The following is a 14,360-nucleotide window of genomic DNA, read 5'->3' as shown; positions in this document are numbered from 1 at the left end:
TACAGCGTTGTAAAACTGTGAAAATAAGCAAAATTTCCTGAGTAAGTGGCTATCCAAATATTAAAACGACAGTAATCCAGTAAAGACCTTATTCCAAATGAAAGAAAACCTTTTAAAGCCCTTGCTTCGTCTATAAACACTTATACCAATGACATCACAGGAGAAGCAATCATTATACTCAAAGCCAAGTAAACTTAGGTCCACTTTTCACTAAAGGGTAAAGTACAAACAAACAGGTAAAAGACGTGAGACAGCGAAATTATTTAGATAAGCACAATGCAAAGCCTATTGTAAGTAATAATTATCCCTATAACACTCTCTATATCAAGGATAAAGATGAGTCCACCCTTTTACAGTGATGTGTTACAAAGAAGAATCTGAAGTTAGAAAAAAGTCACACAAGGTAGTAAACGATAAAAGCAAAGTCAACACAGCACTGGCTCAAACCCATTATTCTTATTGTCCAGTATGTTAAGTCCGATAATGGGAGGACATAAATGACAGAGACAAGGAAAATCATAGTGATATGGCAAACCTGTAAGGAATATGTTGATGATTTGAATCTCTATACTTCTTTGCCAGACCAAAGTCGATGACATATACCTGAATTCAGCCAACACATCGTTGAGCAAATAATTGTGGAGAATAAGCAAATCTTACAAAAAAAAAAAATCCTTTTCAACAGCTACCTGATTTGCGCGCCTCCCAAGACCCATCAGAAAGTTGTCGGGCTTGATGTCCCGATGTAGAAATGACTTCTGATGGACAAACTCAATGCGATTGATCTGACAAGAGGAACAAAATACCCTAAATGTTTATTTTTCAACGTGAGAAACTATTTCAGGCTATAGACGGGATCCTACCATTTGATCTGCAAGCATTAGTACAGTCTTTAGTGAGAGTTTCCTACTACAGAAATTGAATAGATCTTCAAGGCTAGGCCCCAATAAGTCTATCACGAGGACATTATAGTCCCCTTCAACACCATACCATTTAACGTTTGGAACGCCAGCTAAAATCAAGGAAAGCAAAGCAGCCCCTCTTGGATAAGAAAAAGGAAATTATAAACTATAAACTATAAATGTAAAACAAGTACAGAACTAGTTTCTTACTTCCTCCTTGTAATACTTTATACAATTTTGATTCATACAGCAACTGAGGATGCTTAGTTTTCACGCTTTCCTGAAAGAAGAGAAAAAAGATGCCGTCAGAACATATATACAGCAAACACAGCAGCCAAACTAAGATGAATCAGTCACATTTTCAGAACAAGAAAGAAATATGAAAACATGAGGAATTGATTTAGCATACTTGACAGTCAGAACCAGTACAAACAGGTAACAGAAAAAGCAACAGCAAATGTTCAATACAGTAATATGTATAGCTGTCAGCCTCATAATTCTCAATTTTGTAGGCCACAACAAAATTTTCAATAGGTTGGGGGCCACCAGTTGCAGGTAGTTTTGTCGTGGACTCTAAGAATTGATTCAGCATTAATTCTCAAGAATCAATAATAGCTCTCTGTTCTTACGAAAAGTCAGGTTGAAATCAAGATGAAGCTAAAGGAAGAAGTCAGCAAAATCGCTAAAAACACAATTGCATGACGAGAATGCAAAATGCAGTAACTAGTTCTAGCTTTGTATAGCCAAATATAAAGATCTTCCATTCCTATTTCGTGTAAACCAAGAAATCAAATAGATTCTAACATGTAAAAGGAGAAGCTACAACAAGCTAAGAAAGACCAAGCAATAGAAGAAGACTTTGTAAAACAACACATATGCCACCACAATCACAGCTTTTTTTTTTTGCTCTCCACTGTCCGAGAAAATTTTAATCTTTATTTAATGAAGAAATATCATATGTACCAAATCGTAACAATAATAAGGCATTCACATTACCAAACTAGGTTCTCTGTGTACTTCAATTAAACAGTGAAACAAATTGGTATAACTTTTGTGAACAAAAGTACTTACAAGTTTAATAGCCACTTCTTCATTCGTCTGGATATTGGTACCTATTCAAATCCAAGTTAAAAACAGTTATTATATATGTAGTCATGGAAACCAGAAAACGAGAGATGAATACGAATCAAAAGGCATACCAAGATAGATCTCTCCGAATGATCCGCCGCCGATCTTCTTTCCGAGCCGAAACTTGTTTCCGACTCGAGGCTCCATCAAATCAGAAAGCTTATTAAAAAACCTACAACTACTTCTAAACTACACACACAAATTCCGATTTACTAAGCCGCCGCCAGAATCCAGACAGAAGAAAAAAAAAAAAAAACGAGATTGGAGCAGAGGATTTGAGGAGTATGAGATTACTACAGCCCAACCAAAAATCAAAGGGGTAGAAGGAAGAAGCAGCGGTGGATTCCGATTGACTTCCGGCGAAAGAGCGTCGACATATCTATCAATCCACGCGGCGAAAATATCCCAAAATACGCTAATTATTATTCTCCCTTGCCAAACAAATAATAATTGCGGAGTAGTTGGGCTCAACTCAAACCATATTGGGTAATATCCGGCCCATAATTATTAATTAAATTTTTATTTATTCGCTTAACCACTTCATTCAAACTCTAAAGTCCCCGGCCCCACACTAGAAAAGTAACAGACAAGCTAATATAAGTTGGTGATTTCATTACCTAACAGCCAATTGGTTGATACGAAAACTAATTTTATTTCTACTAAAGCAACCATTTTTTTAGTCCTTCTTTGTGGAAATGTAACAAACAAACAAAAATTTAGGTATTTAAAGCCATGTTAATATGACTGTGTTCAAATAAAAAGAGATTCACCAACATATTTTGTATAAACAGTTATATAAATGACTGACTAAATGATTAGAGAGGCACAAACAGTTTTTTTTTTTTTTTTTTTTTTTTTGCGTTCTGTCCTAAGTGAAGTGGTATACACAAAACCTAAGTATAAGTGTACAAAAGAAATAAAATTCGAAAGTAGAAAAAAAAAAAAAAAAAAAATCAGAGCTACTCTTTACATGATCTCTCACTCTATTATAATAAACTCTCAACAACAACAACAAAAAAAATTAGCTTCAAGACCTGTCTCCAAACTCGTAATATCAGAGAACCGGACCTGCCGAGCACTATACAGGCTACAATGACCTAGGTGACATTGCATCTTGAGCTGAAAAATGAGAGAGATTTGACTGCTTCTTGTTCAGTTTCGACCGTAGATGCCTGATTTTCGCATCCACTCTAGCTGTGAACCCGATCTTTGTCTTCTCTCTTGCTTTTGTACGCTCTCTGGTCCACAATCTGGCATCTTCGATATCTCTTCCGTAGTATTTGATCTCTTGTATGATATGATGATCTAGCGGATTCAAGAATCTCTGGAAAGAAATGTGAGCAACGTAAGGAAGAACTGCTGCCACTGTGACCAACAATGTAGCCATCCAGTAGATTGGTGCAGGAGCAAGAACCTCATCAAGAATCCTGTAAATGTTTCCAGACAGACTCGGAGGCGTCATACTGTATATCGCCACAAAGAGATACCACATACCGATGCTTCCCCATATCAAAACGTGTTGGATCCAAGTGAAATGGGACATTGTTAATGCGATTTGAACATTTGCTGCCCATATTATGCAAGTGAACATGGTTGTGCCAACAGCATCCATGTCTGCTGTTTGTCCACCGTCTCTGAAAGCTTGAGAGTATATAATTCCGATGTTGAGGAAGAATATGACAAGAGATGCATAGACACCATTGCACATCCATCCAAGTATTCTTGACCAATCGAAGAAGAGGTTCTTAGTGCCTTGTTGGTATAAAGCTGGGAACTACACAAGCACAAGACGGAAAAAACACAGATTTTGTTGTTGATCAGCAGCGATTCGAAATAGCTTTTCAAGTAATAGTTCTTTAAAGAAGATTTCTAAAGCGTACCTGTAAGCAGATCTCGGAGGAAACATCCTGTTCAAAGACACCAAGGGCAATCACTGGCAATGAGGTAAGAACAACATTGAAGAGCAACAAGTAGTAGTCATTGTACACTGATTGCCCGGAAAATCCGGTGAAAGCCTCGAAGTAGAAGAGGGTGAGACCAAATGCTATGTTTTTGTAGAAGAAATAGCAGATCTGTATGTAGAATAACATAATGTTAGAAACAAAGTACAGGTAAGAGTAATCAAACTGGCCACAAGAACTATTTATTACCATTTGAGCTATTCTTTTGTAGCACCAGTGTCCATGGACGACGAGTAATCGTTCCAAAAACCGGAACTGGGCAATCGAAAAGTCACTAGCCATAACAGCCTGCAAAAGTAAGAAGGATCAGCCAAAATGTCAACATGGATTGATATTCTATGCACTTTCGATTAGTCAAGAAACAGAAAACATGGCTTCAAAATGCATGGTGCTGAGGGAAAAACTGAACCTGCATTCCTTCAACCCCACTAATTCCTACACCAATGTCAGCTTCTTGAATCATCCCAACATCATTTGCACCATCACCTATTGCCAATGTGGTTTTTCCAGTTCCCTCTTTAACCAACCTAACAACCTTGTATTTGGGAAAAAGCAAAAAAGATATAAGTTAGGAATGCTATGAAATGAATAGGGAAAGCCTTCTGTTTTTGAATGAAGTTCAGGAGTTGCTTAGTCAGAGGAATGCTATGAAATGAATAGGGAAAGAAGATATATATATATATATACCAAAGCTTTCTGCTTGGGAGACACACGACAGCAAATGACTGATGCACAATCCACTGCCAAAGCCAAGAATTGATACTTCATATCATCCTCTAATGCATACGTTAGAGTTTTCCCGTCAATGATCAAAGCAAATGCAGCGTGCGGATCCTTCTCTAGCTTCACCAATTGTACAGCTTTAGTGAGTTGATTCAAAATGTTCTCTTTCACAACCTGACACATCAACAGATACATAAATGTGAGTTTCGAAATTGTAGCTGAAGGAACTTTCAGTTAATGCTTTAGACATATGCATGATACAACTTCTTTAGACATACCCTTTTTGAATCTTGGGATCCTCCTTCTGAAGTCATCGATGTTATGCAGATTTGTCTCATGCCTTGTCGAAGTAAACTACATGCGAATCTGCAGTTCAAAAGAAGTAATTTGTTCATAAAAGTCACTAGATAAAAGCAGGTTACAGCTCCATTTTCTAGTTTTTACTCGAAGTAAATCAGAGATTCTAACCCAATATTGATTGCTGTTTCCATTTTGTCCCCAGTTAATACCCATAACTTGAGCCCAGCTTGAGCAAGTTTATCTATGCATTGGGGCACCTGTTTCATATCAACAAAATAGGAACTCAATTTACATAAGCAAGATAAAAATATGGCGCTAGTGTCTTTGCATTGCAATGTATACATACCCCTTTCTGGAGTTTGTCCTCCACAGCAGTAGCACCAATAAGGATAAGTTCTTTTTCAATCATATCCGCTCCCGTCTCAAGCAGCTCCTCTCTATCAGATCCTATTGAAGTTTTGGCCTTAAGAAACTCAGAGTTCCAAGCTGCATATTCATCCTCATCAAGCTTTCTGTAAGCAAGTGCGAGTGTACGGAGCCCGGCTTCTCCATATTCAGTCAAATGCCTTGTGGTAGGTCCCAAGTATGTCTTCCCATTCTTTGCCAACCGCTCAAAGATGATGCTGTAAAGTTAAGGAAAAATTAGTTGATATCAGTAAACGTTGACTGTATATACCCTTCTTGATAAAATCAATGTGACAAATTGCTTGTTAGATGCTTGCTAACCTGTCAGCTCCTTTGCATAGTAGAAGAATCTGCCCTTCCTCATCTCGTACAATTACTGTCATTCGCTTTCTTTTGCTCGTAAATTCCAACAAATTCAGAACTTTATACTCCCTGCAATGTTTCTTGTACTTAGTCAGGACGCCCACATAAAAAAAAAAAAAAAAAGAGCTAAACTGATAATTAGAGGGCTAGACATAAAGCATCTTGACTATTCTCACCTTTCGATTATTTGCCCTGAACCAGAGAACCTTTCGCGGATAACAACGCTTGACTGGGTTCTCTTGAAGAACTCAAAACCAAACTCTCTAGCAGCAGCAAGAAAAGAAGCCTCATCAGGTGACTCTGCTTCGTAGGTGTACTTACCAGTCTCCTCGTTCAGCTCGGGAATAGCAGTGTGACAAATAGCTAATATGCGGAAGAACTGCAGAATGTCATTTGGTTGTGATTCCCTCAACCAATTACCATTCATAAGTCTGATATCCTCAAACCCAAATCCCTTTATAGGAGCTCTACGATTATTATAGTTATTGTCCCCTCCCTCATTTGTGCAACCTTCCACCTCGATTTCTTGTGTACGGCTACTGTCCCATGTACCATACACTTTAGTCTGAGACTGAGGAGTACTCGATATCTCTCCGTGCTCTTCAAGATCAACAGCCATCTGCTTTGCAGCAGCAAGCTCTACTTCGCTAGAACGCACACCATAAGAAGTGCCAGCAATGGAGCATTTCAAGAAATCCATCTGATTACATGTCAAAGTTCCTGTTTTGTCGGAGAGGATAGTATGAACCTGACCAAGCTCTTCGTTTAGATTCGATGTGCGCGCTTGTGCAGGGACTCCACTCTCATCATCATACATGTGTAAATCTTGGTTGATGAAACTTGCTTGCCAGACTTTGACAACCTCGATGGAAACATAAAGAGAGATTGGAATCAAGTAGCCGTAAAGCAATAGAGCAGTGATCAGATGGACAACCCCAGCGTAGATTGGATTGGTCGGATTTGTAAAATCTATAGGTTCAGCAGGTCGTAAGTACCACATTTTTGGCATGTGAAACTCTGTCTCCCAAGCAAATCCTGATGAGCTGATGCAAGAGATTAAAATAAGTAGGACAAGAAGTGTGTAGATGATGTAGTCCATTGTTCTTTCGATTCTGCTTCTCTTGGAAGGCGATTTTGTTGAATTCTGCATAACTTTGGTATCAAAACCAGTAAAGACCACAACTCCATAAACGTAGGTTGTATTCCTTAGCTTTGAGTCTCTTAAGAGAATTTGACTTGGATCCAGAGGAAATGTTTGCCGCTCATACTCTAGATTGCCAACAAAGGTATAGAGATTCGGGTTTGGATCTTCACATCTTACCGTCGCCATGAAGTTCTTGAAAGACTCATCATCATCTAGTGGCACTGACAAGTCCAAGGATCTCTTCACTTTCAAGTTTGTTTCCCCATCTAAGTTCATAGTCTCAACGTAGCAAATCCCATCATCGTAACTTGACGACAAAAGAAGCAAATCAGCAGGGAAGAACTCGTCCTTCTCCACTTTCACAATATCCCCAACGCTAACCTTCTTCCACTTCCTCTGACGAAACACACCGTCACTTTTATGAACACAAGTTTTCCGGGCATTAATCTTCACATCTTGCATAAACCTACGCCAATCTTCTAGAGCCTCTTTTAACATACTAAGCCCAACAACAAAGACCAAAGGAGCAATCATGCTCCATTTGTTGAACGGGGAGAGAGGAAACACGGAGAGAATCGCAGCTACCAAGAAGTAGAGATTTGCAGCACGGTGGAACTGCTCGTACAAGGACTTGGGGAAGAAAGTGATGAGATTGTACCTCGTGGTAGAGACATAATTAGAACGATATCTCAAAGGCTTCTTCTTGTGCATATGAGGCTGGTTACAGAACACAGTCCTGCTAAATCCTGGACCTTGGATTGGTTGAGAGTCTTGACCTTCAAGCGTACTAGGCCTAAGACATCCAAATGTATAAAGATGGCTTAGTCCCAGCTTCGATCTTATTCTACCTCGAGCCATTCCCTCAAGACTTTTTTTTTTTTAATACTCAAGAGAACAAGAATCCAAATATGATCCTTTCAACAACAAGAACCAGCACTCTAGTCCCTCAAGAATCAGATTAATGCTTCAGGTGTCATAGTCCTAGTGAATCAACCCTGTAGAAAGATGAACCAAACCCATTATTAAAATTATTATAAAGTTTTGATATTTTTTTATATTTTCCGAGGCGTAATTAAAAAAAAAAAAAAAAAAAAAAAAAGGCAGAGAAGAAGAAGACTGAAACAACCCAAACACGCAAAACTCAAGAAGAAGACTATAAACGGAAAAGTAGGAAGCTCTTCACATACTCAAAATGAATTTTTTTTTTGAAAAAAAACAAAACATTACTCAAAATTGGTCAACAGACTCAAATCTATTCAGAATCGATGAAAAAAATTTATAAAATTGCAAATCTATCAAAGATGATGAATTAAGAAACCCAGAGAGGAGAAAAAAATTTACCAAACACAAATGATTTCCAAGCACAATTGCCTTCTTAATCACAAGAAACAAAAAAATAAAACGAAGACTATTTGAAGTCTCAGATTGATTCTTAAATTCAGATTAGATAAGGGTTAAGAAGGAGGTGATGAAGAACACAATTTTGACAGCTGTAAAAAAAAAAAAAAAAAAAAAAAAGCTGAGACAAGATCCCAGAACCGGAGAAGAAGCCAAGCACAATGAGAAAACCCTCAGAACGAAAAATTTATCAGACAGGTAAAAAGAGGAAGATTTGTCGGACAAGTAGAGAATAAGGAGACAAACCAGGAATCTCACACCACATGACAAACTTAACATTAAACCCATTCCCCTACTACAGCAGCTGAATATGATTCTCCTTCAATTTGTCGGCAATGGTCTAGAACTTTAGATCAAAGAACGCCAAGAACACCCAAAAAGAAAAAGAAAAAATGCAGCTTTCTTTCTCTCTCTCTCTCTGCTGTCTTTTTCTTCTCTTTGTTTTCTCAGGAGAAACCCAAANAAAAAAAAAAAAAAAAAAAAAAATTGAGAAAAGGGTTTTAGAGATTTGTTTATACTGTATGTTCAAAATTTTCACACTTTTTTTTTTGGGGTTATGATATTCAAAGGACTGCAAATCTGAAACCAGTGCAGGCACTTTCGGGGTCTGCTTCTTTCTTCCCTCTTCTTCTACGTCTTCTCTCTCTTCAACTATAATCTAATTAATGTAACATAATTATATTCAAGTAATTGTATAAAATAGTCTAATTGGTAGATACGTTATTATCAAATATACGTATGCCATTACCAAAAAAGAGAGTTTTTAACTTTGTGATAGATAGAGATTAGAGCCTATGCAAGTAAAGAAAAACAATCAAGAACAAAATCTTGAGAATTTATTATAATTATGGTATTTTTATTTATGAGCCAGCTGTAATTATTATTGCTTGGAATAAAAAATTTAATTTTTTTTAATTAAACCGCGTTTTAGAGATTGATTTCAGATTTTATATAATAATTATCATCTCCTTGATTTAATTTTAAACAAAAAAAAATTTATATATATATATATATAGAAGGCGTGACTGACTGTTCAAAAATTTGTTATTTTCCTCAACTACAAAAAGAGTGTCTCTACATTCTAGAATATCTTGAATATTTTAAAATGTATTTAGTATAAATTATTTTCCTTCCAATTTAAAAAATGTTATTCTCATAATAATGTTGTTTTTTTATATAGTATCACATTTTTACTCAAAAGGAAAATCTAAACTAAAGTCTAATTTACCCTCATAAATATAACATATATAACTAACTGAAAATATGAATAAGCTGTTATTTTTAAAAAGAAAAGAATTTCAAATATAGTATTAAGTATAAGTTATATTCCTTCCAATTAAAAAATGTTATTCTCCTAGTAATGTTGTTTTTATATAGTATTACATTACATTTTTACTCAAAAGGAAAATATAACTAAAGTCTAATTTACCCTCATAAATATAACATATAGTTTCCCTGTATATAACTAACAAAAAATATGAATAAGCTGTTATTTTAAAAAAACAAAAGAATTTCAAAAACTAAATTCCTATTTACAAAAATAGATAGCATGTCTTTTGATGAAATGTTCTCTGAAATAAGGACTATTATAGTAAAAATAAAAGTAAACAAAGTGTACAATATATTGGGAGTATTTGCTAAAAGTCTACAACTAGAAAGACGTTTTTTCTACATATCACTTTCTTAAGAGGAGAAAAAAAAAAAAAAAAGTTCTTGTTTTGTCCCGACAAAAAAGAAAAGAAAAGAAAAAAACTCGTATTCGTAGGTCTATGATCTCATTTGCCCAAAAGAAAAGGTACCTCTGATTCATAGACTTATTAGGGAGAGATACTCAAAAGAGAAAAAGAAAAAAAAAATACTTAGAAGGAGAGAGATGGTGTGGTGCCATATGGTGGTGACGTTCTCATCACAACCTTTTTCATCTTTCTCCGACGATGCAATTTTTTGCGGGGAGTCGTTCAACCAATCCTCACCGTTTCTTTTTCCCGTTACCACCTTCAATTAAATCAACTCCAATTCTATAATAGTAAGTATAAATTTAAATCAGGATTTCTTATCATTATCATTATATAAAAATCAAAATAAATCAGATTATTAAAAAAACTTCTAGAAGTATATTATTTAAAAAAAAATCTTTAAAGTGTAGTAATTTCAATCATAAACAAAAAAAGGTGATGGTCAATATTTGAGTTACGATTAGATTTGATTCAAATTGATTTTTATGCTGCTGTAGTTTCTTCACAAATTCTATTATAGTTGTTTACTTATAAACATTTAAACAAAATTAGGGGAAAAAGAACATATAAATACTTAATTAGGTAAACAATAGAGGAAGTAACGCGTTTCTAGAAACAAGTCTTGAGAGAGAGTTGGGTTGGTTTTGGTTGGACTCATAAGAACATGAGATGTGCACATTATAGAAAGGAAACTTCTTCCGTGAACGGGGAGATAATGCAGTTAGTGGTGATAAGAGAATAAATGACTCACGATAATCGGGTAAGATCTCCAGATACATCATACATCTATCGATACGTGATAAATTCGTATAGTGGGGGAAAGGTTGTCTTCTATCTAATATCAATAACACGAGTGACACACATGACCCCCCAATTCACCGCACAAATCTGTGAGAGAGTATTTAATTTTCTTACATGAATTAAATAACAACGTAGATGTTACATTATTTCTTCTAACTAACCAGAGATATTTTATTCGGCAGAAATTGTGCAGCGACACGTTTCATATTTTATTGATTATATATATTTGGTCCCTAGGTCTATATAATTAATTTTTCAATTAGAGATAATTATAGGATAACTTATATAGGTGGATCGGATTAGAGTTTTTGGAGATAGATAGACGTCATGACATGTTGTTTGGTGTTGACTTTCAATAAAGCATATTTGTCGACATAATGAGTGTGAGTAAATAGTAAAAAGACTGTCACTAGCCAAATCAATTTTCGACTGAATAATTTCCTCGTTAGCATGCTAATTTAATATGTAGTCCTAGTGTTCTTTCATTTTTTATTTTTATACTATAGGAATTGTAAAACATGAAAAGATGGTGTTATTTACGACGTTATAGCTTTTTTTTACTTGGTCATATTTTGTTTTTTTGGTTGTGTGTTAGGATTTTCATTTGCATAATAACGTCAACGTGGAATAATTAAGGTATTGTTTTACTTCTTGTCATTCAGAAAAAAGCTTTCAAGTTTACTTTAGTTCGAAGGATAATCACATGGGATCGGTCCACGCCCATGATTCTAATAGACCTTTTTCCGAATTTTTGTACTCTATTTTTTTTCTTTTCCTCTGCACACGATATTGACCACTTTTTTTTAACTATTTACACTGACTTTTATGGACCCTATACATCACTTAGTTACTGCTAGGTCCCATCCTATAAATGTCATCCTTTTCAAGTTTTAAATTTTTATTGAGTAAATCTGAGAGAAACCGTCCACGAAAAATGATCGAATTAGTACACATCAAAATTATATTGAAACCAAAACTTACTCTATGTATTTGTGGAAAAAAAGGCACACACATGAGTTGGACTAGCCCGTTGTAACGTCGTCGTCAAAGTCCTCGCTATTGATCAATTCAGCCAACAGCTCATGGCATCCGTTGATTTGTATGACTTTTCAACCGGAATTATTTCCGATCATTCTCAAATCAATCGGACGGCCGAGGATGGAAACGTGGAGGGAGGTAATAGCTAGCTAAGGACATTAAGAAAGAGAGGAGTCCCACAACGGAATTTAAACCGGTCTATTTAAAACACTAATCAACGTGGTGGTCCTGTTAACGTGCAACCCAACACGGCTTGGAGAAAAGCAATCAATATCAATTGCGCCAAATTTTTCATTTCATTTTTCTTATTAAATGCAATTTCGGAGTATTATTGTAAGTTCTAAAGTTGTAAGTATGTGATTTATTTACTAGTATACTTGCTAGTATTTAGTTGTATTATTGTATACGTTTTTGAAATTATTATTTTTCATATGGGCCTGTCGGGTTTCATTGCGACAAATATATGCATTTATACAAGAATGATAAGAGTAATGAACCGTTGAAGACTTTTGATTAGAAAATAGTTTATTTTGATTGCTAGTGTTTATATTTTTATAAAACTCGCAGAATTCCAATATATTGCCTATTAATAAACGTTTAAAATTTTAATATCCACCGGATGATGATATACAAATACAAGTGTCGTATGCTATTACGTACATTCTTATTTTCTAATAGTAATAGGACATAAAGAATCTAGTAGTAATCGTATAGTTGGTCCCGCCGTATTTATGCGACAAATCAAGCTAACATTTTTAATATCGTACACGTTATCGAGTAAATCATGTTATGGAAACTGTAGAAAAATCAAATCTTATTGTTTTTACAGTTTGATAGTCTCCATTCTCCAAAGTTGTAGTATCGTTAACTAAAACTGATTTATATTAGTATATATAATATATATATATATATATATCTTGAAGCTAATATATGTATCCCACAATTCTTTGTGACTAAGAGAGGATTGTAAAATATCAAAGTTAGGAGGTGTCAAAAGAAGAATGAAACCCCATAAATGGCATATAGTGGTGACGATTGTAATCTCCTTATTGGAGTAGTTCAATTTCCAAAAACATGGGGAAAAAGTTAGGCACAACACATTCATGAGACTTGAGAGTACAAGACAACTCTCATAAAAACAAAAGAGTTGTTTCGTTTGGTGTACTATTTACCCCAATCGTTAAGACTATTTCTTTTATTTCTCCTCTTTACAACAAACAACGAATGTTTAAAAAAAAAAAAAAAATACAAGCTGAATGATATATTGCCGACTCCAACAACATAGTGTCAAGAAACAATCTTTTGTGTAGATATTTGTTTTGCTCTTAAATTCAATTGTTTAATCATGGTTCTAATACGCCCAAAATTCGAGAATCACTCAGCCAGACTAAAAAGGATAAAAATTCGCCAAGGTGCAAGGTGCAACAAGGGAGATTTGATGGATTGAGGGGTCGCACAACAGTTGTGGAAGTCTGCTGATATTCCCAGTTCCAATCACTGCTAGATATGACACACTAGTCCAGCAAAAGGAGGTTGTTGCTTGGATATTACACACCAAGAAACAAAGAACAAAGAGATAGACTCTAAAATGAAAAGGAAAATTGGTTGATTATTCTCAAATGAGATTACATGAGTTTATATAGAGATATAAAACTTGGTCACAAAGCCAAGTATTATTCTTGAAACTAAAACACAATAAAGATAGATAGTTGAATGAAGATTCAACTCTTTGAAGTTTGTCTTCCCAAGGTGTCCTTCCCAAGGTGAGTTGAACTCCATTTTCGTCATCTCTCTTTGACCACAAAATAAAGTGATTATTTTGAGCTTTCTTGAACTTGAATTAGGCTCAAAGTGGGCTGGACTTGATATGTATCATCCCCAATAGTATCTCTCATGCTCTCTTTAGCCATAAGCTCTTGAACTGACCCATTAAGGGTTTCTTTGATATTTTCTCTCTTTGACTCTTTGGTCCAACTTGCTGATGAGAAACAACATGGGTTGTACCATTTCTTCACACTGGGCTAGGTAGAAACACCTCCTGGTTGCCAAACATAATTCTGGAAGCACTTAAACCAACTGGACCTAAAATTCTTCATGTGAAGAACTAGGTTGACCTCCTTTGGAAAATGAAGCGTAACTTTGTGGTTTGTTGGCCAGATCTTGTGTTTTTGGGCTTGTTGGAAACATAAGAGATCCATTAACATCCTCCAACCGATGTCGTGTCGAAATTGATGCTGAGTTATTCTGTGTAACACGATATTTGGCTCAGACGCGAAATTGGAACTGAGATAGATTCACTGACTTGAAATATCCATATCTTTCACATATAAACTGATATTAATGTGATTTCAGTTCTCCGTGGTTACGGAATGGATCAAGATTCCAGAACATTTTGTTTCATACCTTGAATCCTTTTGAATTGGTCGGAATCCTCCTTTGAATACTCGTAGGTCCAAATCGC

The 14,360-nt window shown here is 35.4% G+C and overlaps 2 protein-coding genes across 3 annotated transcripts in view; both read right to left on the bottom strand.

Moving 5' to 3' along the window:
- LOC104753803 (casein kinase 1-like protein 2) overlaps positions 1-2,466 on the bottom strand; it is a 3,351-nt gene extending 885 nt beyond the window's left edge. Inside the window, exons 1-6 of the mRNA XM_010476000.1 lie at positions 2,102-2,466; positions 1,974-2,014; positions 1,113-1,182; positions 864-1,012; positions 690-785; positions 536-603 (exon numbers count right to left, since the gene is read on the bottom strand). Of these exons, the coding sequence (XP_010474302.1) occupies positions 536-603; positions 690-785; positions 864-1,012; positions 1,113-1,182; positions 1,974-2,014; positions 2,102-2,177 (500 nt within the window). The 5' untranslated portion in view covers positions 2,178-2,466. The remainder of the gene's footprint in view (positions 1-535; positions 604-689; positions 786-863; positions 1,013-1,112; positions 1,183-1,973; positions 2,015-2,101) is intronic.
- Positions 2,895-9,114, bottom strand: LOC104751119 (probable phospholipid-transporting ATPase 5). Of its 2 annotated transcripts, none has more exons than XM_010472999.2 (11): positions 8,571-9,114; positions 5,959-7,921; positions 5,741-5,851; positions 5,361-5,637; positions 5,183-5,271; positions 4,993-5,080; positions 4,679-4,888; positions 4,401-4,526; positions 4,181-4,279; positions 3,911-4,102; positions 2,895-3,804 (listed from the first exon to the last, which is right to left on the bottom strand). In XM_010472999.2, exons 2-11 carry the CDS (start codon positions 7,782-7,784, stop codon positions 3,118-3,120), a joined length of 3,705 nt encoding a protein of 1,234 aa, XP_010471301.1. In that variant the 5' UTR covers positions 7,785-7,921; positions 8,571-9,114; the 3' UTR covers positions 2,895-3,117. The 2 variants fall into 2 exon arrangements, with proteins under 2 accessions (XP_010471301.1, XP_010471302.1); XM_010473000.2 differs by lacking the exon at positions 8,571-9,114 and adding an exon at positions 8,268-8,363.

The sequence above is a fragment of the Camelina sativa genome, chromosome 16 (assembly GCF_000633955.1).
Source record: "Camelina sativa cultivar DH55 chromosome 16, Cs, whole genome shotgun sequence".
NCBI classification, from domain to species: domain Eukaryota; kingdom Viridiplantae; phylum Streptophyta; class Magnoliopsida; order Brassicales; family Brassicaceae; genus Camelina; species Camelina sativa.
This window is presented reverse-complemented; position numbering and strand designations above follow the sequence as displayed.

What these genes read in the sequence shown, in the direction of transcription:
- LOC104751119 (XM_010472999.2), bottom strand. Translation starts at nt 7,784, where the DNA reads ATGGCTCGAGGTAGAATAAGATCGAAGCTGGGACTAAGCCATCTTTAT. An exon ending in TCAGGGCAAATAATCGAAAG is followed by an intron (nt 5,852 to 5,958) that starts GTGAGAATAGTC and finishes GAAACATTGCAG; the next exon opens with GGAGTATAAAGTTCTGAATT. An exon ending in GATCCCAAGATTCAAAAAGG is followed by an intron (nt 4,889 to 4,992) that starts GTATGTCTAAAG and finishes TTGATGTGTCAG; the next exon opens with GTTGTGAAAGAGAACATTTT.